This window comes from Trachypithecus francoisi, unplaced genomic scaffold (assembly GCF_009764315.1).
Source record: "Trachypithecus francoisi isolate TF-2019V2 unplaced genomic scaffold, Tfra_2.0 Lachesis_group11, whole genome shotgun sequence".
Classification (NCBI taxonomy): Eukaryota; Metazoa; Chordata; class Mammalia; order Primates; family Cercopithecidae; genus Trachypithecus; species Trachypithecus francoisi.
The window spans coordinates 7,721,614-7,747,147 of NW_022681456.1; the positions used below are offsets into that span (position 1 = coordinate 7,721,614).

A 25,534-nucleotide genomic window follows, 5' to 3' on the forward strand; every position below is an offset into this window, starting at 1 on the left:
TTCTAAGAGAAACTATCCTCTATTTCCATTCCACAAAGAACCTACAGTGCATGAACCTGGTAATGTGGTGATTAAGGCCCAGCTTCTCGTAATCTCGAGCAATGTAGCTGAAATCAGGAATCTGAGGGAGCTACCAAAATCTTACCAAAGTGCTGACTTTTGGCAAAGTTTCTCTTTGGCCCCATCCACTTCTTGTTTTTAGATTACTCTGATACTGAGAAAAGAGCGTTGGACTTAAAACATTCAACATATACTTGTTGAGAGCCTACTCTGCCAGGCACTGTTCTGGAGTCTTGAAGCATGGGTTCAAATCCCAGGTCCACCAGTCCTAGTTACATGGCTATAGGCCCTTAACATCTCTGAGCCTCAGTCTCCCCATCTGTAAGGTTGCTAAGAGCGGTACCTTCTTCGCTGGCTATTTTGATAATTAAAGGGCATAATACAGAGCATAGGACCTAGCACACAGTAGTGCTCAATACATGTTGTATCAGGAAGGTCTGCTTCCAATAAACCCTGAAAACTCCTCCCACACTGGCATCTTTGCATAGACTGCTCAAAGAGGCCCCCAACCAGAGGCACCCTCCCATACTCTAGGATCGTCCAGCCCCACTATCAAGCCTTACCTGTGCCACATCAAATTTTTGCATTTAAGAGCATTTTGCAAGATGAATATAATACAGTGTTAATATTACATGCAGAATGGTTTAATCGGTCACCTTCCCAGAAATGTGTATTTCTAAACACTTTTAAACTCTTACTCATGCTTTAGGGATCAGTTTAACAGTTACCTCCTCTGAGAAGCCTTTTTAGATTCTCTCCATACAGAACCCATTGTGTTCTCTTTGTTCCATCAAACTTGGTCTCTTGTCCTATGACTGTGGGGAGCGCTGCCTACCGGTTCAGTTCACTGTCTCAGTGTCTGACTCTTGGACTAGGGTTTCCAGCATCTCGAGCTCTGATTCTCAAAAGTAACAGTCCATCCAATTGCTTTGATTTGCTGAGAAAGGCAACAGGACCACTAGGTCATGATGAAAGCTGTTTCAAGAAGACTAGACTAGCAGCTGGATGGATTAGTGGGGAAAGACCTGGTCAGAAAGACCTTGAGGTGGCCACACAGACATTCCAGGAATGAGCTGTATGAACCTGCATGTCACCAGGGACATAGCCCTCAGCCAGCGAGAACCTCCTGGTCATCAGGAAGACTCAGGGGCCAAAATTAAGACTTTTCCTTTTTTTTTTTTACAACCACACCAGAACACCCAAGTATGCTTTTTTCTGCTCTAAATCAGCCATCTTGAGAATTAGAACTTTAGAACGTTTTAGTCATCCAAAGGCAGTCACTTGAAATCTATGAATGTATTATGGAACTGGTATCACTACTCAAAATGTATATTTAATCATGAGAATGAAAAGACAAGCCACAAAATAAAAAAAGTTACAAAACATATAATAAAAAAAGAACAACCCAACTTTAAAAATGAGCAAAAGACCCAAACAGACACCTGACCAAAGAAGATATATAGATGGAAATAAGTACATGAAAAGATACTCAGCATCATGTATCACTGGGGAGCTGCAAATTTTTAAAAACAAGGATACCACCACACCACTATGAGAATGGCTAAAATCCAAAATACTGATAACAGTAAATGTTAGCAAGGATGTGAAGACACAGGAAGTCTCATTCACTGCTGGTTGGAATGAAAAATGCTACACCCGCTTTGAAAGACGGTCTAGCAGTTTCTTACAAAACTAAACATATCCTTCTCATATGATCCAGCAATTGCGCTCCGTGGCACTTATCCAAATCAGTTGAAACCGTACGTCTACAGAAAAACCTGACTCTGAATGCTTATAGTAGCATTAATCATAATTGCTAAAACTTGGAAGCAACCAAGATGCCCCTCAGTAGATGAATGGATAAACTGTGGACCATCCAGGCAACGGAATGTCATTCAGTGATAGACAGAAATGAGCTCTCAAGCCAAGAAAAGACAGCGAGGAAACTGAAATGCATATTGCCAAGTGAAAGAAGTCAATCTGAAAAGAGTACATACTGTATGAGTCCAACTATACAACATTCTGGAAAAGGCACAACTATAGAGACAGTAAAAAGGTCAGTGGTTGCCAGGAGTTCAGGGAGAAGGAGGGAGATGATAGGTTGAGCACAGGGGGTGGTTTTAGGGTAGTGAAGATATCCTGTGTGATACTGTAATGGTGCATAAATGTCATACATTAGCAAAACCTACAACACAAGGAGTGTACCCCAATATGTAGTGTGGACTTTAGTAAGTAATAATATATCAATATTGACTAATTAAATGTAACAAATGTGCCACACTAATGCAAGATGGTCATAATAGGGGAACTGGAGGGGTAAAGGGTCATGTGGCAATTTGCTATACTTTGTTTCCACTCAATTCTATAAACCTAAAACTGCTCCCCTCAAAGAAGTCTATTACATTTTTTTAAACATGTAATTGAAAACTTTTTGTACAAGTCAGGATAGATTATGTTATGCTGTGGTAACAAATAACTTCAATGGCTTAAAACAACCAAGATTTAGTTCTCACTTGCACTACCTGCCCTGGACAGGCCAGCAGAGGGCACTGCAACCCTCTCCTTAACCAAGCTTGAGTCAGGCACCTCTGAGCCCTGACTTGGTCTCAAACCTATCCTCCACCACCTCCTCCCCATCCTTCAACCCCACCCCATTCCCCATCCGTGCTGGACTCGCATATCCCAATTTTAGGAAGAATCTGCTAAGTCTGTTTAGAGAGAATCCCCCACCCTTGGTACCTGGCTGCCTTCAGCAAGAATCCTAAGTAGGCTTAGCAAGAATCCCCCTACCCTTGCTGTCTCCTCTTAGTAATCTGTCATCCGCCTACCTCTCATTCACCCTCCTCCCCTCCTCCTTTCCCTGGCCATAAATCCCCAGCTGTCTCCATTATATTCACAATTGAGTCTCCCTCTATACGGAGGTCTCTTTTCCACTGTTGGAGGAAGAGTCTCTGAATAAAATCTGCCTTTATTGCTTTAACTAGCGTCAGCCACTGGTTCTCCCCAACCACAGAGGGGCTCAGGCTGATGGATGGATTTTGACACAGCCTCTCTGGCATTCCGCTAGGCCTGCTCCATCCTCCTCCAGATTAGAGTATTTGCCTTAAAGAAAACAATGACCATATTTGAAAACGCACAAACCTAAAATCTTGCTAAAGTAACAACACAGTCCAAAATTAAGGCAACCAAGTAGGGAAAAACATTCGCAAACAAACACAGGAAAAGTTACTAAATGTAACCAGAAATTATGTCAATGCAAATTATGCCCATAAGAAGATAGCCATATTTCAACTATCAAATTAATTTTTTTAAGGTAATGCCCACTGTTGGCAAAGGAAGTGAGCACTGGACACACCCAGCGCCCTGTAAACAGGCAGGACAAGCTCACCAAAGCATCCAGAACTTAAAAACACATCATGTATTTTGACCTGCCAGTTCATGTCTAGCTTTCCCTACTACAGACTTATCTACAAAGATATTTGACAGACATTTTATGCTTCAAAAGAAAAAATATTTTAAAGGAATGTTTAACAAGAAAAAGATGCAACCTCATAAAAATGGCCAATAGCAATGTTTAAAAGGGGGAAAAAGTGAAATATGGGAAACGAATAGAATATACTGCTATAATATCAATAGAATATTATACATTACAAATTACAGATTCATTGAAGGGCTTCACAAATCTTGAAATTGTTGGAAAAATTGTTTATGTGTGTGTATTTGCGTTTTTCTGGGAAAAGGGTTAACCACTTTGACCAATTTTTTTAAAGCGTTTGATAATAATCATTATAATTAAATATTCAATGACGTGAAAAGATGTTACTGTATATTTATTCTTTGTTATTACAGAAAACAACAGCTTTCAAAGCTAAATGAGCAAGTCTAATATGCACAGAAATAACGTATTTCTGTATATAGATGTGAACACATAGAATACCAATATACTCAAAATATTAACAGTTATTACCCTTTCAATCATAGGTTTGGAGATTACTTTTATCCTCTCCATTCTACCCAATTGTATTTTCTAAATTTTCTACAATTGAACCATCTATTACTTTTGAAGTAAGAAGCCTTTTGTTATACTTATGCTGAAACTGGCCAGCAGCATAAATTCAAAGTGCTTCCCACTGGTTAGAAAAAATAAGCGGAGTGTTTTTAAATGTTTCTTTTTTCTTTTCTTCTGCAGGCCTTGGCTTTTTGAAGGGGTCAGGGAGGAGTCCTCCATTTCTTATAGGACTCTGTTGCCACTTTCTAGCATGAATAAAAACAAACAAAAACAAACCTCCCTCCTCTCTGTTAAGTGTGGCTCTCCCTGCAGGCAGGTGCCCTGTGCACGATACATTTCCCTACATGGGGGATATGATCGACACGGGATCCTGGCTTTGAACTCCTGAAGTAGCTGGTACTCAGAGGTCTCCAAGTGTCCAGTGGCAAATGCGACTGTAAATCTAAGAACTGTGTATCTCAAATCCATTGCTTTCAAATCCTAAAATCATTTAAAACTAAGTATTGTTATCTTCTCCCAGGGCTTAAATGAATTTTCATTCATTCATGTCTCCCAGGAATTCTCAGCCCGGGCTGCACATTAAAATCACTTGGACACTTTTCTTCAAAGGCCAATGCTTGTAGCCTGCTGGGGTAAGGGCTAGGGAATCTGCATCCGAGACTGTCTGCACTTTGTAAAGACTCCCAGGTGACCAGTGGGCATCCAGGATTGGGCCACCTCAACATGCTTATTCAACAGGTATTCTTTACGCTCCGGACTAGTCTCCTGGGGCTGCTGTTATAAATCCTCACAGACTTGTTGGCTTAAAACAGAGACTTACTCTTTCACACTTCCGGCAGCCAGAGATCCAAAGTCAAGGTGTCGAAAGAAACATGGTCCTGCCAAGGGCTCCAGGGGACAATCAGTGCCCCGCCTCCCCAGCTTCTGGTGGCTCCCAGCGTTCCTTGGTTTCCACAGCCGTGGCTGTATCACTCGCATCCCTGCCTCTGTCACCACGTGGCCATTTCCTCTGTGTGTCTCTTAAAACGACACCAGTCATTGGATTTAGGGTCCACTCAGCTAATCCAGGATGATCTCATCTCAAGATCCTTATAACTTTTTTTTTTTTTTTTTTTTTTTGAGACGGAGTCTGGCTCTGTCTCCCAGGCTGGAGTGCAATGGCCGGATCTCAGCTCACTGCAAGCTCCGCCTCCCGGTTTACGCTATTCTCCTGCCTCAGCCTCCCGAGTAGCTGGGACTACAGGCGCCCGCTACCTCGCCCGGCTAGTTTTTGTATTCTTTTAGTAGAGACGAGGTTTCACCGTGTTAGCCAGGATGGTCTCGATCTCCTGACCTCATGATCCGCCCGTCTTGGCCTCCCAAAGTGCTGGGATTACAGGCTTGAGCCATCGCGCCCGGCCAAGATCCTTATAACTTAATGACCTCTGCAAAGACGCTGTTTCCAAATAAGGTCACATTCACAAGTTCTGGGGATGAGGACATGGACATGTCTTTTGAGGGGCCACTCTTTGACCACCTACCTCTCCTATTTCCACATGCCAGATGGCCTGCTGGTGCTGTGGGCACTGCTTTTAGTGAGTTTTCGGTCCTGTGAGAACGAGAAAGCTGAAAGCTGGTTGGGCGACAGCAGGAGGATGCGAGCACAGCTCACAGCACAGGCACCTTGCCACGCCTTCCGAGGAGCTCAGGTGGCGGTTTAAGCATGGACTCTAAAGTAAGTCGGACTGCTTTGACCACACAACGGCTCTGCGGCCGCAGGAAATCATTTAACTGTCTCAATTTACACAACTGTTAAATGGGAATAATGATAATAACATTCCATATCCACTTTGCAGGGTTCTAATAGTTCTGATTTTTAAAATTGTATTCACCTAAAAGACATAACATAGTGCCTGGCACCTAACAAGAGCCATATGGTTTTTCAATAGATTTTTTAAATAAAATGAGAAATGGACAAACAGAATCACACAAAATTGTCCTCAAAGACATATTAACAAGTTCTGTGTGTTCTGCCTTTACCTTTCAACAAAGTATTTTATAGAAGGAAAGAGACTAACACAAATTGGGTCAGGTAGGAAAAACTACTTCTACTTTGAAATAGAGGCAGCTGTTATAATCATTCAACTGTCTCCTTTCTTCTTTTCTTAAACTTGAATAAGAATCCTTCAGCACAATGAAAGATTCAGGCTGGTTCATGTTTCACAAATCCATACATAACGACACTTGATACGGTAACTGTCTTATGTCAACATTGTTTTTTGTTTGATGGCCAAATGTTAAGTTTCACAAAAAACAATGAATTAGTTCAGTTAATTAAAAGGATGACCTTTCCCTCTGCTCAAATGGTTATAATATTTTTCTAGACTAGGGTAGGCAAAGAAAAACTCCTGAAAGATTGGATTTTCCAGATTTTCCAATATGGTAGCTGACACGGTTTGGCTGTGTCCTCACTCAAATCTCGTATTGAATCATAGCTCCCATATCCAAGAAAAACCCTTTTTCTGAGGAGAAAATCAAGCTGGCTGCAGAAATTTGCAAACATAATGAGGAGTCAAATGTTAATCACCAAGACAATGGGGAAAATGTCTCCAGGGCATGTCACAGACCTTCCTGGCAGCCCCTCCCATCAGAGGCCCAGAAGCCCAGAGGAAAAAATTGTTTCCTTTGTGGGCCTGGCCCAGGACCCCCCTGCTCTGTGCAGCCTAGGGACTTGGTGCACTGTGTCCCAGCCACTCCAGCCATGACTAAAAGAGGCCAATGTAAAGGTCGGGTCATGGCTTCAGAGGGTGCCAGCCTCAAGCCTTAGCAGCTTACATGTGGTGTTGGGCCACATGTTAAGAATTGAGGTTTGTGAGGCCGGGCGCGGTGGCTCAAGCCTGTAATCCCAGCACTTTGGGAGGCCGAGACGGACGGATCACAAGGTCAGGAGATCAAGACCACCCTGGCTAATACGGTGAAACCCCGTCTCTACTAAAGAATACAAAAAACTAGCCGGACGATGAGGCGGGCGCCTGTAATCCCAGCTACTTGGGAGGCGGAGGCAGGAGAATGGCGTAAACCCGGGAGGCGGAGCTTGCAGTGAGCTGAGATCCGGCCAGGGCACTCCAGCCTGGGAGACAGAGCCAGACTCCGTCTCAAAAAAAAAAAAAAAAAAGAATTGAGGTTTGTGAACCTCTGCCTAGATTTCAGAGGATGTATGGAAATGCCTGGATATCCAGGCAGAGGTGTGCTGCAGGGACAGAGCCCTGATGGAGAACCTCTGCTAGAGCAGTATGGAACAGAAATGTGGGGTGGAAGCCCCCACACGGAGTCCCCACTGAGGCACTGCCTAGTGAAGCTATGAGAAGAAGGCCACTGTCCTCCAGACCCCAGAATGATAGATCCACTGACAGCTTGCACTGTGTGCCTGGAAAAGCTGCAGACACTCAGCACCAGCCCATGAAAGCAGCCAGGAAGAGGGTTGTACGCTGCAAAGCCACAGAGGCAGAGTTGCCCAAGACCATGGGAACCTACCTTTTGCATCAGTGTGACCTGGATGTGAGACACAGAGTCAAAGGAGATCATTTTAGAGCTTTGACTGCCACACTGATTTCAGACTTCCATGGGGCCTGTGGTTCCTTCATTTTATCCAATTTCTCCCATTTGGAATAGCTGTATTTACCACATGCCTGTACCCTCATTGTATCTAGGAAGTAACTAACTTGCTTTTGATTTTACAGGCTCACAGGCAGAAGGGACTTGCCTTGTCTCAGATGAGACTTTGAACTGTGGACTTCGGAGTTAATGCTGAAATGAGTTAAGACTTTGGGAGATTGTTGGGGAGGCGTGACTGGTTTTGAAATGTGAGATCTCATGAGATTTGGGAAGGGCCAGGGGTGGAATGATATGGTTTGGCTGTGTCCCCACTCAAATCTCATCTTGAATTGTAGCTCCCATATTTTCCACATCGTGGGAGGGACCCGGTGGGAGGTAAATGAATCATGGAGGTGAGTTTTTCCCATGCTATTCTTGTGATAGTGAATAAGTCTCATGAGAACTGACGGTTTTATAAAAGGGAGTTCCCTTACACAAGCTCTCTTACTTGCCACCATGTAAGATGTGACTTTGCTCCTTATTTGCCTTCAGCACTGATTGTGAGGCCTCCCCAGCCACGTGGAACTGTAAGTCAGTGAAACCTCTTTCCTTTATAAATTATCCAGTCTTGGGTATGTCTTCATCAGCAGTGTGAGAACAGACTAATAGAGTACCCTTCACAGTGAACATCTGGATTGGATCTTGACTTTACCTTGAGTTGGGTTACAGCAACGTGGGTGTGCCTGTTTTTTTGAAGAAATCTATTTTAGGGCTGTTGCTTGCCTATCCTCTGAGCTTTTCTCTACCTCTACTCGAATTTTTAGATAAGAATGGGCTCTGTCTTGTGGTTTCTGACCACATAAAAAGTTGCAGTGTATTTTCTCTGAGGTTTGGGTCCCAACAGCCAGACGAGAATCATTCAAAGAACAACCTCATCTCAACCTACCTGGCTGCATGTGGCTTCCATGCAAAGAGTCCATCATCCAGCTTTCATTTCCCTTGGTTCAGTGTTATCTGTTCTGAACACTTTCAAATTTGCTTTTTTTTTTCTAATCTCCTCTCTCCTCTTTTGGCAACACCACTCTTTATCTTGTGGATTTCATCTTTATTACTCACATTTCCTCACAATGAGTGTTCATTAAAATATTTTAAATTAAGATCTTTACTGCCTTTCTAACCGAGCACGTCGGGTCTTCCCATACAACACATTTCTAATTCTTATCACAGAATTTCAGGCAGTTTGTACATTATAGTCTATCAAAAACTCTATTCCACTCAAGGTTGTCACAATTCAGAGATTACAGCTTTCTGCAGGGCGTTTTCTTGGGGATATATTCATATATTCACTTTGTTAGCCGGCAAGCACAGTCCACAAGCCTGTACTTCACACCTCATTTGATATTACAATTCAACAAAAAAAGGGATAAAAAGAAGCAATTATTTATTTAGATGACGGAATGGGCTTTGCGAGATGAGGTAAGCATAGACTGTCATGCCACAGTGACAATCGCTGCCCTTCTTAGGGTCCAAGGGAGGCCAGATACGAAATGTGGAGAAAGAGAAGGGGAAAGAGGACACCCTTCTCCTTTACGAGACGATGTGAGAGTGTCTCATAATTATGTAACTCTGCTTACATAACTACTTTACTTTTTTCCCCGTAACCTTTTTTTTTTTTATCTTTTCTAAACAGAATACAAAACTGATTCTCACAGAACCAAAAAGTGATAACCATGGCCCAGGTTGCTCTTCAATGTAAAACATTACCACTTGGTCAGTCAAATATATCAACAAAATTAATGTCCTAAGCATAGACCATGGATATCACCATTATGTACCCAGACGGTGATTTCTGAGGGCAGGGAGCCAGAAAATCCCATTTGGACTCACAACAGCAGGAGGCATGAGGCTAAGGTAATAGGGGTGGCACCCACTCCAGCTCCTGTCCCCGTCAGCATCTGCTGCCCACCTACAATCCCTCCCCTATTCTCCACCCAAGCTCTTCCATTAGGGCTGGTCAAAACCCCTGGTTCAGGGCTGGCTATAGTGATTGGTTCAGGGTGGGTGCACAATCTAAGTTATGCCAAACAGAGTCAGTGGTGACCAGCACTGGGACTTGTGCCTGGCCTATCTGGGGACAGCAGCTTTCTCCCTGAAGTGACCAAGTTAGCAGATGTTTGCTGGGAGCCGCTGGCAGTCATCTTGCCTCCAGGAGGGAAGGGCCTGTCTGAGGAAAAGCCAAACCAGGGAGACAGGTTGCTAAGGATACTGCCTGAGCACCTGACTCCACGCTCCCGGTACCAGGCCACCCCGGAACTTCTCCACCTGCAGGGACATAAAGCCACCTGACAAGCCCAGCAACCAACAGTAAGTCTGCCACTGGGAATACGAACACACGGGGCCCCCAGGCAAAGTAGAGAATCAAGCTACAACCTTTGACAGAAGTCAACTTCAAAGAGTGTGGCAAACACTGTGAGCCAACCACCCAGCCGGAACCCGTTCTCCCATCCTCATTCCCTGGCAACAGACACCATTTCCCACTACAAAGCCTGGAAATAATACCAGGTATTCATTTTCCAAGGGAACCCTGCCTCTTGGGCAAAAGCATGGAACCCACTGCGTATTGATAAGATCAAAAGGGAAGACTTCCATGGATATTGTTGGAAAGGTTTTCTTCTCTGGTAAAAAGGGACACATGAGGAGAGACCCCCCCCCACACACACACCCCTTTCCAGTCTTTAGATATCGCTGGGTGAGTCTGTGATGCCTGGAGGAGCTGCAGCCATCTTGTGACCATGAGGAACCCAAGCTGGAGAGTGACAGTCAGGGCACTGGGTCCACTGGAGTGGGAAGACAGAAACACCCAGGAGACACCGTTGTGCTGCTGGATTCACCATCCAGGGCACCATCTACCTCTCAATTTCTTTTATGTGAGATGATAAAACCCCTGCTGCAGTAGCCACTTTTAGGTAAATATTCTATTACTTGCAACTGAAAGCACCCAAGCAAATGTAAAAATCCTAGGCTCCCTGGAAACTTTAACAACCCGGAATTTAGGAGTGTCTGGCAGGCAGATACAAATTTGCAGGGAAACCATGGGTCAAGCGGAGTTGTGGGCTGAAAACTCTGTCGATAAATGTAGAGAATGATGACTGGAAAGTCGAGTTTAGAGTAAGAGGCATCCAGTGCCTCTTGGTCAGTGATTCCTAATGGAAGGCTTTGGACCATTCTGTCTGAGTCACTTCTCTCCCTCTGAAAGAGATCTTCAAAAGCCAGCAGAAGAGATTTCTAGCTGAGGTTGGCTGGGGTCACCCAAGAAGAGACAGCACTTGCCAGCAACTCCTTGGAAAAGACCCTCCATTTCTCATGCTCCCCTCTGCCCAGGCCCTCATTCATTCACAGAAGGACTCCCCCATTCCTAACGCTGCAGGCCTTGAAGAGTTTAAAGACTAGGGAAGAAAGAGAACTGGTTGTGACAATATATGGTGATAAGCAACAGACTCGGAAGAGGCTCATGTGCTGAGCTGAGGAGTCTGAGCCCCTCCCGGGAGAAGTAGGAGCCAGAGGTTTTAAAGCAGGAGGCCACATGTCCAGCAAAACTTGTTAGCCCTCCCAGTGAAGCAATCTCATAGAAGACTGGTGTTTAATGAAACAAGAAGGAAATCAAGGCAATGGGACTGTGTAGGGAAGGCGGTTGCAACACAGGTGAGCTCTTTTTACCTGCTGGGTGTCCTGATATGAGGTGACACGTGATCACCTCTCTCTGGGTCCCAGGTGAGTTCAGCCCTGTAAAGCCCAAGGTTGGTGTCTGAATGGGAGAAGACAGGCTGCCTTCCAGCAATGCCAAGTTCATTCAAATTAAGATTCTGAGGCCATGTGCCAATTCCCAAGTGTGATATCAGCAAAATGACTATATTTAAGCACTAAGGGACAAATGCCCAGTAGCTAAAGCTACCCTCGGTTTACTCATTACTAAGTATATTTTCCCCTTGCCTCTTAAATCATTTTTATTTCCCCCATTTCCTTCTTCAACTCTTCGCTGCAAACAATAACAATAGTAATAATAAAGATAAAAATTTTAAATGCGGTTACCAAACTCGACGCTGTGACAGATGTGAACTCTGGTGATTTTTGACACTGCCGACCTAATGAGGTCATTTATGTGTGAAGAGCAGCAAGGACAGAAGCCTCAATACCGTGGCACATCCCAGTAATGGAGCCATTCAGAAGCGACGCGGCTGAGCTGCGCTGATGAGCGCAGAGGAAACCATTGCCCATGAAATGCAGAGGCACCGCTTTATCCACATGCGCATTACTTTGCTATCAGCTCTGGCTGCCACTCCCCTCCTCCCCACTGCCGAGGTGCTTTGGGGATCTCCATGCTTACCTGCTCTGCATGTCCGGGCGATGGCCCATGCAGGTGAGGGTGGCTGACGTCTGAGTGCTGCCATTATCAATTTCCTCCTGGACTGCCCATTGGTCCTCACTGCTGACTCTCACTGCCATTATCTTCACACCTGCTGCCGCCTTAATTCTGTGGGGTGGGAAAACAATGATACTATATATAATAAAACCATTTTAGTTAGAGACAGGTAATAAAATATGGCACTAGAGCAGATCACCGGGAAAGTATGTGTGACGTCGCCCCCTTCCTCTGGGAGATGTGGCGAAGACTGGTGGCAAGTGACTTTCCTTTCAAAACCAAGTGTCTTGTAACTTTTACAAGTGCCTGGAAGTAGGAGCCCCAGCTTTTGCCATGTGCGTTAATTTTCTGTTTAATCAGTGTGCTGGGAACTAGATCACTTGCTGCTCCAGGGACCCCAGCAAGATGCAAATGAGACAGATGCCTCGGGGCAGGAGAGATGGATCTGCAAGGCCCGTTCTTCACCTGGAGATGGAGAAGAGTCTTTAAGATGCAGGGTGGGCTGTACAAGGCCAGAAGATTGCACAGCCCAGGGGATGGAAGAGGAGGCCATTGCCCTGGGCACTCTGGGAGCAGGAATGGACAGGAGCACCCAGTCCTCAGGTGTTTGAAGAACAAACGTGGCATTCAGGCAGGATAACGGGACCAGGTGCTGCCTGGCACAATGTTCACAGAACACAGTTCCACCAGGAAGAATCAAAGACCCAAGTGTGTTGCCATTGAGAAAAGGCCAAGGAGAGTTCACAGTCTGGGTTTCTTTCTTTTTGTACACTGCTCCTGAAATGATCCTCACGTAGCTACTAACCAGAAAACGTGTCCTCGATAACAGTGGGGAGTCCATGGACAACATCCATGTTCTCCCAGGGCAACCTGGGGGCTTGGCCCAATGCTGTGTATGCATCTGGAAGGTCAAGGATGAAGGCAGGCCGTGGGGTGCCCACTGCTTACTATGCCTTCACTGAACACAGGTATCACCACAAGGGCCTGCTGGGACTTCTGGGGATGTGAACTAATGCTGTGAACTAATGCTGCAGAGGTCAGTGCATGCTGGGCTGGGAAGGTGACCAGCTCCCTTCTGCTTCCCAGAAGCCTGTGGACCCACAAGAAAGGCCCCAGTGAGACCCTGGGCACCCTCTCCCATGAACGAAAAAGGGATACCAAAGGCAGCCAAATATTATATGGAGGAGTTAGAGGAGTGTCAGCAAAGGCAGGTGCATGAAGCCAGACATCGCAGCACCACCAAGAAATGATTGATGGGAAGCAAAGATTTCCTCCAAGATTAATTAATCAAATCCACACAGGCCGGGCGCGGCGGCTCAAGCCTGTAATCCCAGCACTTTGGGAGGCCGAGACGGGCGGATCACGAGGTCAGGAGATCGAGACCATCCTGGCTAACACGGTGAAACCCCGTCTCTACTAAAAAATACAAAAAATTAGCCGGACGAGATGGCGGGCGCCTGTAGTCCCAGCTACTGGGGAGGCTGAGGCAGGAGAATGGCGTGAACCCGGGAGGCGGAGCTTGCAGTGACCCGAGATCGCGCCACTGCACTCCAGCCTGGGTGACAAAGCGAGACTCCATCTCAAAAAAAAAAAAAAAAAAAAAAAATCCACACATAGCAGCAGGTCTAGAACACTATTTAAAACCAAGTGAATGAAAGTGAAAAGACAACCTACAGAATGGGAGAAAATATATGCAAACTGTCTATCTGATAAGGGCCTAGCATTCAGCGTACTCCTACAAAATCACAACAAAAGCAAGTCACATAATGAAAAACTCGGCAAAGGTCTTGACTAGACATTTCTCCAAAGTTATATAATTGGTCAATAAACACATGAAAATATCCTCAACAACATCATTAGTCATCAGGGAAATGCAAATCAAAACCACAATGACATACCAATTCATACCCATTGGGATGGCTACAATAAAAGAGACAGATACTAAGTGCTGGTGAGGATGTAGAGAAAGTGGAACCCTCATACACTGCTCTTGGGAACGTAAAATGGTACAACCACTGTGGAAAACAGTTTTCCAGTTTCTCCAAAAGTTAAACATAGAATTACCATATGGCCTAGCAATTCCACTCCTAGGTATATACCTAAATAAATTGAAAACAGGCTCTCAAACAAACACTTGTAGACTCATGTTCACAGCAGCACTGTGGGCAATTCCTAAAAGACTGAAACAGCTCAGTGCCCATCTATGATGGATGGATAAATAAAATGTGGTCTATCCACATGATGGAATATTATTCAGCCATAAGAAGAGATGAAGTTCTGACACGTGCTATGTGATGAACCTCGATAACGTGATGCTGAGTGAAAGAAGCCAGACACAAAAGGCCACATAGTAAATGACTGCATTCAGATGAAACATACAGAAAGTAAATCCATAGACAGAAAGCAGACTGGTGGTTTCCAGGGACTGGGGAAAAGTGAGGCCGGGGGAAATAGGGAGTAGTAGCTGCCTACCTAATGGGTACCCAGTTTCCTTCTGGGATGACGACAGTGTTTTGGAAGTAAACAAAGATGGTGGTCCAACAGCATTGCGAATGTATTAAATGCCAGTGAAATGGCTAATTTTATGTGATGTAAATTTTACCTCAATACAAAAAAGAAAATGGGGGGAAAAAAACCACGGGTGAAAAATGACCCCTCCCAGGAATAACTGAAACTTTAAAAAAACAGAATGTATCAAAATCAAATCAAGGCCAGGCGTGGTGGCTCACGCCTGTAATCCCAGCACTTTGGGAGGCCGAGGTGGGTGGATCACGAGGTCAGGAGATCGAGACCATCCTGGCTAACACGGTGAAACCCCGTCTCTACTAAAAATACAAAAAATTAGCCGGGCGTGGTGGCGGGCACCTATAGTCCCAGCTACTCAGGAGGCTGAGGCAGGAGAATGGCGTGAACCCGGGAGGTGGAGCTTGCAGTGAGCCGAGATCGCACCACTGCACTCCAGTCTGGGAGACACAGTGAGACTCCTTCTCAAAAAAAAAAAAAAAAAAAAATCAAATCAAAACACCTGTGAGGCCCAAGGAAGGCGGCCGCTCATGGCAGAATTCAAGCAGGAGAGACATTCTCAAACCTGAGGAAAGCCCCAACTTTACCCCCCACCGTAAGGAACGCTGAGGGTAGAATTAGGGGGTTCAAATGTCTGCATATCTCATTGAAGAAAATGAAATGTTTCTGCCTCCCTTTCTCCCCTTCCTATAGGTCTTTACACAGCCTCTAAGACATCCTTCTGCTTGCTCCTGCACACGCCAAAAAGTCACTGCAATGCCTGCAATTCCCGGAGACTCAGATGCCATGCCTTGCCTTGACTTGATCATTCTTCTGCTGAATTCTGGGGTCCAAATCTGCTACTTACAAAGCTTTCTTTCTTGCTGTCATGATGTTCCAGGAATTAATTTATGCAAACCACAAATAGAGGCACCCTGTTCTGTCCCTGCCCCCAGCCATCCCATCTTGTTGCCAAAGGGGCAACTGCAGAGAATGTTCCAGAGTCGTATCTAGAGAAACAGAGTCCCTTCCGCTGTCCACACACCGCCTCCTTCCTATCGGTACTTGCTACCATAATAGCTTTTCTCACTCTCCCACAGAGTTCTTTCACCAAGCAGCCGTGGGGCCAGGCCTGTCACCATTGTTCTCAACGCCCAGATGAACAAATCAGACCCTCCCACCCGATAGCACATGACCGGCTGAAGGTCACACAGCTGGTTCTGGCAGAGCCAGGATTCGAAACCAGATCTCCTCACTCCAAATCCCACTCCTTTCTCTCATGCACCGGTCCATTAACAGAAGATTTCTTTTACGACCCACATTGCATCATTTATTGCCTGACAAATGCCTCAATAGTTAAGTCTGGAGACAATAATGTCTCACATTTTAGCTCCTTAATTGAGCCCTCATTGCAGGCCCCTCTCCCTTCAGTCTTGGGGATACAACACGTACTCACTCAAAGATCTTCTGTGAGATTTTTGTTCCTTCTTTTATTCTGACCCAGAACTAAGACACAGGTCCCCTCGTCCTCAGGGACTTCTTCACTCATCAGCTCTGAGCTGATTCGTGGGATTCCGTGCACAGTGCTTCTTCCACTGGGCTTCTGGCTCTGGTTTATCCCGACAGAGACTCTCACAGTGGGCCAACTCTTCCTCAGAGTCTGCGAAGCAGAGGGTCCAGTGCGGGGAGACAGTCCAAGTCTTTCACAGAGCATTTTCTAGCATGGGGGGGCGGACCCTGGCACGGGCTGAGGAAACACAGTGCTTGCCATTAATTTGTACTCCCTGGTCCTTAACAGGTCCAGGGGACCCGAGGAAGTCAGGGAGGCAGGACTTGGGAAAAGCTGACCATTGCCTGATAAGAGTGTCTTTGTTGGCCGGGCGCGGTGGCTCAAGCCTGTAATCCCAGCACTTTGGGAGGCCGAGACGGGCGGATCACGAGGTCAGGAGATGGAGACCATCCTGGCTAACACGGTGAAACCCCGTCTCTCCTAAAAAATATAAAAAATTAGCCGGGCGAGGTGATGGGCGCCTGTAGTCCCAGCTACTCGGGAGGCTGAGGCAGGAGAATGGCGTGAACCCGGGAGGCGGAGCTTGCAGCGAGCTGAGATCCGGCCACAGCACTCCAGCCTGGGCGACAGAGCGAGAGTCCGTCTCAAAAATAAATAAATAAATAAATAAGAGTGTCTTTGTTTACCTAGGGCCTTGGTAAAAAAAAAAAAAGCTCTAGACGCCAAGCTTGGGTGAGCTCCCCCAGTTGGCAGCACTCTGTGCCTGTTGTTGAACATCAGCTCTGGGAGAAGCGGATGCTGTCCACATGACTCCACTGGGGAAGGTCTACTGGGAGCTTGCCCCTGGACCTCTACTGGATCCTACTCTATGCACCTCTTCCCTTGGCTGAACTTAGTTTGTATCCTTTCACTAGAATAAACAATATTTATAAGTACAACAGCTTTCTGAGTTCTTTGAGTCCTTTTAGAAAATTATTGAACCTGAGGGTGGTCTTGGGGACCCTCCAGACTTGCAGATGGCATCAGAAGTGAGGGTGGTCTTGGGGACCCTCCAGACTTGCAGATGGCATCAGAAGTGAGGGTGGTCTTGAGACCTTCCTAGCTTTTCAGTGGGCGGGTCAAGTCTTTCACTGTCTGCCATGGGCGGGGGCTGGAGAAGGAAGCGTGCAATTAGAACTCATGCCATCAAGGCTGTGAACTATTTTTATACCCCATATCATGCACCCAGTCCTCCAATGTTTAAAGAGGATTTCTTGACTTTCAGGTATTACGCATGAAGTGCTTGGAAATGCAAAAAGGAGCATGGCTCAGTTCAGACCAGTGAGTCTCAGATGGTTTTGGCCACAGACTGAGACTGTAGCTCACCTTCCCCAGTACCCATTTCACAGTAGAAAAAGAACTTGGTCACAAACGCTGAAATGTCTCGAGCCCCTTCTTGAAGCCAGGCACTGTCTGCCACCTTGCACTGCTAACACACGGACGCCTCGTGCAACCCCATGGGGGCAGTATCGCTTCTGCTTCCATTTTCCACATGAGGAAACTTGATGAGCGTCACTAGACAGGCAAATTGTGTGGGTACGACCGGGGGAGGGAAGTTTTGCATTCTGCTTTAGCCAGAGGAGGTAAAGAAAATTCCTGTTTGGACAGTAAAAGGTACTCACAGTCTACTGGAAATTCACTAGCAAAAAGATCTAGTTAAGCATGTCTGCTAACGTTTGAGTTAACCAAACAGCCCACAATGGAAGGACTTAGTTCCTTATTAGTTCAGGAAACTGAACTCTGAACTAATAAATATTCCAAAAAAGCTAAGGAAAGCTACAATTTGAATTCACAACCATCTGAAGACAATACTACCAAATGCCTTGATGATAATAAACTGTCCTGTCCAAACTCTGGCAGCTACAAGATGCCAGCAGCCATGTGCATCCTAGCGCCGCTCAGGAATATTTGTGGATTATAATAGCTGAGCTTTACTGAGGCCACTCCCCTGAGCCAGACACTTTCCCAGGGGCTTTGCATAAATTTTCTCGTGCTTTACCTGTATCAACATATTTAATCCTCTTTACAGCACTATGAGTAGGTCTCATTATCCTAGATTTACAAATGCGAAATCTGTGGCACCAAACAATTAAGGAACAGGAACAAAATCAGAAGGCGAGTCATTGTGGAGGCAGGATGGAGTGCAGGGGTCCTCATTTCTGAGCCTGCCCTTCTGGCCTCTATATCTGACCAGCCCAGCACAGGTGTTCACAACAGCCTGCCAGGTTCAGGTCCTGGCTCTGCCATTGACTCCTGCTGCAATACAGAGACTCCTCCTCTCTCAAATGATGAAAAAATAAGTGTCTGTAGGGGGTTGAATAGTGTCCCCCAGGGATTCATATCCACCCAGAACCTCACAACGTGATCTTATTGAGTCACAGGGTCTTCACTGATGTAATTACTTAGGAATCTCAAGATGAGACCATCCTGGATTTAGGGTGGGCTATAAATCCAATGAGTGGTGTCTTTATAAGAGACAGACAGGGAACCTAAGAAGGCAGTGATGTGAAGTCAAAGAGAGAGAGAGAGAGAGAGACTGGAGTTATGCTTCTATAGGCCAAGGAACATGAAGGACTGCCAGCAAAAACCAGAAGGTAGGAGAAAAGCATGAGAAGGTTTCTCAACCCTACGGACATATTGATTTGGGACTCTTGGCCTCCTAGAACTACGAGAGAATAAATTTCTGCTGTTTTATGCTGTCGCGTTTGTGGCCATTTGCTGTGGCAGCCCCAGGAAGCTAACACAGTGGCCATCTCGGGAGGCTGCTGCAAGGGTTCAGTGAGCTAATACAATATAAAGTGCTGGCACAGATGGAGTGCTACAGGCATGTTTACTACCATTACGTTACGCTGTATCTGTGAATCAAAGAAGGGAGTGAGACAGTCTGTCTAGGAAAACAGTGGCTTACATACAAACAAAATAAACTGACAAAATAAAATAAATAAATTCTGATATATTTGCTTTGGAGTGAAACACTGGGCATTCCTCCCTCCCTAGCAGAGCCGGATACACCCAGGAATGAATGTCAGGATGGTGATGGAGAGAGAAGACTCCCAGATTTTAATTCCAGTTGCAAGACAGACTAGCTGTGAGGCCTTGGATAGCCACTGAACTTCTGTGACTCAGTTTCCTTCTCTGTAAAATGTGGATAATACTGTCTACCTATAGTGTTGTTATTATGAAGATTAAGTGAATTGCTGTATATTAAGTGCTTAGAAGAACACCTGGAACAAACAAGTGGATCAGCGTTGGCTATTATTAATTTCCTAACAATACGCTACCACCATATGGTCTCCGGAGATCAGACACACAAGCATCTAAGCCTCCTCCCTTATGAGATGTCCTTTGGAACTACCCTAAGTCTCCAGCCAGGATTCTAAACACTTCTTCTCCAGATACGATTTCCTGATCCTACTCCTCTTCCTTAGCAGAAAATTCCTCTAACATCCCTAGGCAAGGCAAATGTCTCCATTTGCCACAGTAGATCCATTTAACTCATAAGGGCTGTTCTAGAGAACACCAGTCCTCAATCGTTTGGGCCCAAAGGACATTGTTGTGCACCTCACAAATTCTTGGACATGTCATGGCTGTCGCAATTGATTTTTAAAAATCCAGTTCTGGTGCATGTCCATGAAAATGTCCAGAGGCAGGGCCAAATTCAGATGCAACTCACTACAGAGGTTCAAGTGTTACCCCCAGTTCCATTAGGCACTGGACCCTGTTCAGCTCTCATGCATGTGGGCTTTGTTCACCAATAAACTATCTCTCATGGTCGCAGTGTTGCTGCAGCAGCTCCAGATCTCACATCCTCATCCACAGTAAAAAAACAAAATTCTTTAACTTGGATGAAACATCCCGGAGACAGGATTTCACTGGCCGAATTAAACTGCGTGCTCAATCTTGAGCCAATTATTATGGCATCTAGGGTAGAGGGACAATGCCCATGGGCTTAGCTGGTCAACAACTATCCCTGCACTAAGGGTGAGGTGAACCCCCTCCTAAGCACATGGGAGAGGTTAGCAAGGAGTGGCTTCTGAAAGGAAGTTCAAGTCACAACAGAACAAATGAATGCTGGGCATCAAAAACACCAACCTAAAACCAAACTACTGACATCTGCCTCTCTCTTAAACACAAGTTATACAATTGTTTCGAAATCCCAGTCCTTAGTCCAAATCCTTCCTAATTTTAGATTATCTTTGTTAGAACAATTTAAGCCCAGGAACATCTATGTCTTGAATATTCATTAAGTTTGTTTTAGAGAAATATCTTTAGGCTTGGTGATATTCTTAGCACTTGTTATTTTAAAACTACAATATCTAAAACCACGTGGAAAAGATAAATGGTCTCGCCACTGTAATGAGTTTGCGGGATTTGGGCACTGAGCATGGAAAAATATATGACCACAAGGTGGCAGTAGCACACAACGAGTTTTGTTTGGGCACCGCTTTGACAGGTTTACATGAAAGGAGCCCCTCACAGCACGAGACTGTCCAAAGGATGTGGCATGAGGGGCCACCAGCCAGAGGGCCAGGAGGGAAAGGGAACTCTGAAAGGAGAGGAGGATTCAAGACAGGGGCTCACATGTCTAGATAATGTCCGTCAGCAGCCCAGTGGGGAGTCTCTGGGTCAGAGAGCTCTAAAGGCCAGTTGCAGTTTGAGTTCTTTTAGAGCTAAAAGGTTTATCTTATTGACAACTAACAGACATTGGACTCAGTTTTGCAGGGTATGCAAAACAGGCAGGCTCCAAATGTCTAAAAATCTGTTTATTGGGGCTATGTTTAAAACAATGGGATGTGTAAAAATATGAGTTTGGTGCCAGCAGGCTCTTGAGCTAACAGGTCCCAGCCCACTGTGAAGAAACAAACAATGCAGGGGCCAATGAGCAGGAACCATTTTCATCTCACTTACATAATAACCACTTTCTGACAGACAGAAAAAAAAATGTATATGTGTATTTCCATAGGGTCTTCATTATACAAACATTTGCTGTATGAATCCTTGAAATTATGGGATTACATAGGGAAGGATAAATTGGCAGAACAAGAAACTACTCATCGATGACTGGACCCTTCCAGATGTCAGTCCCTTCCCACACATGGCCCTCAGATAACAGCAGCATCTACCCCACCCCCTACTTCAACATCTCTACCATCTTGATTGGTCAGATTCTGCTAACTGCCAACTATAAATACAATGCAAAAGCAATGCAAATCCATTGCCAAGTGAAACTGCAATTCTTGTAATAGTAGAGGATGGACAAATGCATGCAAAGCTATTGACAAAGAGAATGAAGCCAGGGTCTACCATCATCCCTCAAGATATATTTACCGGCCAGGCATGGTAGCTCATGCCTGTAATCCCAACACTTCAAAAGGCCAAGGTGGGCCTGAGATCACCTGAGGTAAGGAGTTCGAGACCAGCCTGGCTAACATGGCGAAACCCTGTCTCTACCAAAAATACAAAAATTAGCCGGGGGTGGTGGTGGGTGCCTGTAATCCCACCTACTCCAGAGGCTGAGGCAGGAGAATTGCTTGAACCCGGGTGGCGGAGGTTGCAGTGGGCCAAGATCATACCACTGCACTCCAGCCTGGGTGACAGAGCGAGACTCCATCATAGATATAGATAGCAAACAAGTGAAGAGGAGAGAAAGCAGCAAGGACAATGGGTGCCTCAGAAGACAGCAGAGTCAGTAGCCAAGTGTCGTGAAGCTCTTGGGGAAACTGGGGAAGCCCTCGAATATTTCCGCTCAATGCCTCCTTTTTGTGATCCTACTGGCAATGCCAACCATGAAATGAAAACTACAATATTGTACACTTATAGAAAACTGGAAAAAATAATGACAAATTACCAACATGCACTCTTGGTTCAAAGTGCACAGATTGGGAATTGCCAACCCCAAATTTTGTTTAAGATAAGATAAAACAAACTTTTATTATAATCTTTATTTCATTTCTCAAGGAAGAAAAAATATCCCAATGAAGTTTTCTGTCACTATTTTCTATGAAATTTTGGTTCCCCTTTTTAGTCAATTAATTTTAATTAGCCAAAAATACTAAAAGAAAATTTCTCCATCACACCCTTCTAGCTTTGAATTGCAATGCTCCCAAAAATGTATATTTTATGTGTGTGAAAATATGCTAACATTGTATGTTGGTGGGGAACAGAACACTGGCTTCCCCGTGGTTCCTAAAACAGCACATTCCTTCTCATCTCTAAACCTTTCCACTTGCCATTCCCTCTGCCTGGAAGCCTCTCCCACAGACACCACCGTGACTCATTCCCTAATCTCCTTGAGATCTGGACAAATGTCACCTCTCAGTGAAGCTTTCCTAGACCACCCAGTCTAAAATGGCAAATCCCTCTTATCCTCAACAACTTCTGTCCCTGGTTTCCTGCTTTATTTTTTCTCCTTAGCACTAAACCGTACGCAACGTACACTTTGCTTCCCTTGTTTATTATCTTCTCTCGCACTAGATATAAGCCCAAGGAGAGCAAAGATTCTGCAGTTTCTGTTTCCTGTATTATCCATAGTGCTGAGAACCATGCCTGGCAAATGGGAGGAGCTTAATCAATATTGCTCAAATGAAGGGTCTTTATCTAAGGTGTCATCCATCTCTGGATGTCCCATGAACATGAGACTTCAAGGGCTGAAGATGCTCAGTAAGAGACATCACCAAAAACTTCCAAGGGCAGGGGAAGGGGTGAAGGCATCAGAACCCTGTGGACCAGAGGCTCTCAAACTTTCAAGCGTATCAGAATCACCTGTGCCACCTCTAGAAACTGCGATGCTATAGGTATGGTGGGGCAGGACCCATAGTGCTGTGTTTTTAAACAAGTTACCCTTCTGATGCAGGGGGTTCTCAGAACACTCTGTGGGCAATACTGTTTGGGACACACCTCAGACATCACGTTCTCTCAAGCAGAGTCATGTAAAAGAGATTCAACACCCTTTCTGAGATAAGCCCAGCCCTGAGGCACAGGAGCATTTTCAGGGTGTGGTTAAGGAAAACTGTAAAGATACTTTTAATTGGGGTTCTCCCACCAAACCACTTTCCCTGTGATAAATTAACCAAAGAGAGAGAAGCTTGCATCTCCCACTAAGCACCTGGAGGCTGGCAACGCTAGACTCTGCTGAGAGCTCCTTTCAAGCAAAGATTTAAACTTGAACAGGTTACAGGGCAGGGAAAGGAGAGTCCAAGGGATCCAGAGGGCAGGAGCCTGGCCTGCCAAGATGACCACAGAGCAGGTGGGGTCTCCAGTCTTGCATGCTCCTGTCCAGGGGGCTGGAAACCCAGATATTTGGGGCCTGTGAGTCAGAACAGGAGCCATCTTGATGGACAAACAGACAACTGGTGCTGGAAAAGCACAACCACCAGAGAGAAGTGCTGGAAATCGTGAAAATCAGCTACGAGAACAGGACACTTGAAGGGGGATCTGCATGCCAGTGAGAACTTTCCCAGGAAACACGTGCTGATTTCTAGAAGCTATTGCCGCTCTCTCGTCTCATTGCTCAGTTTAATCTCTTGTCTAAGAAAGTAAAATACCAAATAACTTACATGTCTAACTTTGGACAAATCAGAAATTTCAAATTTTTACAAGGAAAAGAATGGTTTTAGTTATTTCAGTGCTTCTACTACAACAGCTGCCTTGATTTCATGTGTTTGTTACCTTTTGAGAGATGGCTAGGTATCAGCAACTGGGAGAGGTGATTTGTAGTCAGTGGAGCCCATCAAAGCAACAGAGAACTACAGATAAGAATAATCATTGCAGCTACAATTGTAGAAATGTCTGCTCCACCCCATCCAAGGCAGCTCTGAGTATGAAAACAGCAGTATGCAGGAAGCTCCATGTAGCCTGTGAAGCTGATCTGATCCTCAACCTGTTCACCTATGCCTCAATGAGACAGTCATTATGTTATTTCCCCAACCAAATGATAGCTTCTACAATGCAATATTTTCTTCCTGGACTCCCGCTTCATAGATGCCTGGCCAGTCTCAAACCTCAACACCTTCCGCAGCCAATATAACAGAGTAAGTTTACCCCAAAGCTGCCTGTTGGATCTTTCCTGTTCTATGCTAACTGTATTAGTTTCCCAGAACTATTGTAACAAATTACCATAAACTGGTGACTCAAAACAAGAGAAACTTATTCTCTCACAATTCTGGAGGCCAGAAGTCTGAAATCAAGGTGTTGGTAGGGTGGGTTCCTTCTAGAGTCTCTGAAAGGTAATCCATTCCCTGTGTCTCCTATAGCCCATCCCTCAATACACACACACACACACACAACTTCCTTCTTCACATCTTCCATAGCAACAAGATAAGCAAGTCCAAAACTCTGCCTTGGCCCCAAGTATCTAAACCTAGCAAAAAATGAGTGGACCCTGCCACTCTAAATAAGCATGTTTTACTTAGCCACTCATTTGGTGACAGTACATGCCATATGTATGTGTATATAAACTTTAGGATGATCTGCTATGATCTCCGGCTCCTGGTGATCACAGCTTTGTAAATCTGTTTCCCTTGGGTGTGGGTAGCTTTGTAAATCTGTTTCCCTTGGGTAAATCCTTGTAACTAATTAAATATGGCAAAGGCACTGGAATGTTGCTCCATGACCACATTAGGTTTATAAGACCATCTCACTAGCTGACTGACTCTAGAACTACGTTCTTGGGTGGCTTTGAAGAAACAGGCCGTCAGGTTAGAAGACCTATGTGACAATTACCTGGGGAAGGGGGGCTTTAGGAACAGAGGGCAGCCTCCAGGTACCAGCCAGCAAAAATCCAGGGCCCTCAGCCATATCACAATGAGGAAATAAATTCTGCCCACAACTGAGTCAGCTTGCAGCAGATTCTTCACCAGTCAAGCCTCCAGATGAGAACACTGCCCAGACAATACCTGGGTTGCAGCCTGTGAGATCCAAAGCCGAGGACCCAGCTGAGTCATACCTGGCCTCTCAACCCACAGAAACTATGAGATAATAAATGGGTGATGTTTTAAGCCTTTAAGTGTGTGGTAATTTTGCTATTCACCAATAGATAACAATTAGACCATGTCTTAAAACTTTCCATTTTATTGCCAATAACTAACTAAGCATTAGACAATTTCACATAAAAACCCAGATTTCTGACTTCACTGAAACTTGACCACACTGAACTTGCATTCCTGTCTAGTAACAATGGGCTTGAGCTGAGCAGCAGCTGCTCCGTCAGCCAAGGCCCACTCTCCAGTTACCACATCCCCCCCACCCTCAATCCTTATTGCCTCTCTGACACTGAGGCTGAGTGCTGGTTGCTACTAAATACTACGTTTACCCTATGCTTTTTCTCTGTATTGTCTTAGAAGGAAATGAAAAGACTTCAGTGTCTGTATCTATGTTAAATGTTTTCTCACATTGGTCTTCTTTGGTCATTTATGCTACCAGC

The 25,534-nt window shown here is 45.1% G+C and overlaps 1 protein-coding gene across 3 annotated transcripts in view; it reads right to left on the reverse strand.

Annotated features, from left to right (window-relative positions):
- LOC117089191 (transmembrane protein 132B) overlaps positions 1-25,534 on the reverse strand; it is a 548,815-nt gene that overhangs the window by 261,654 nt on the left and 261,627 nt on the right. For all 3 annotated transcript variants that reach the window (XR_004439500.1, XM_033220123.1, XM_033220122.1), the window contains one exon: positions 12,027-12,173. Coding sequence is in view for 2 of the 3 variants with exons in the window: in XM_033220123.1 (XP_033076014.1) it covers positions 12,027-12,173 (147 nt within the window). In the remaining variant the exon portion in view is untranslated. The remainder of the gene's footprint in view (positions 1-12,026; positions 12,174-25,534) is intronic.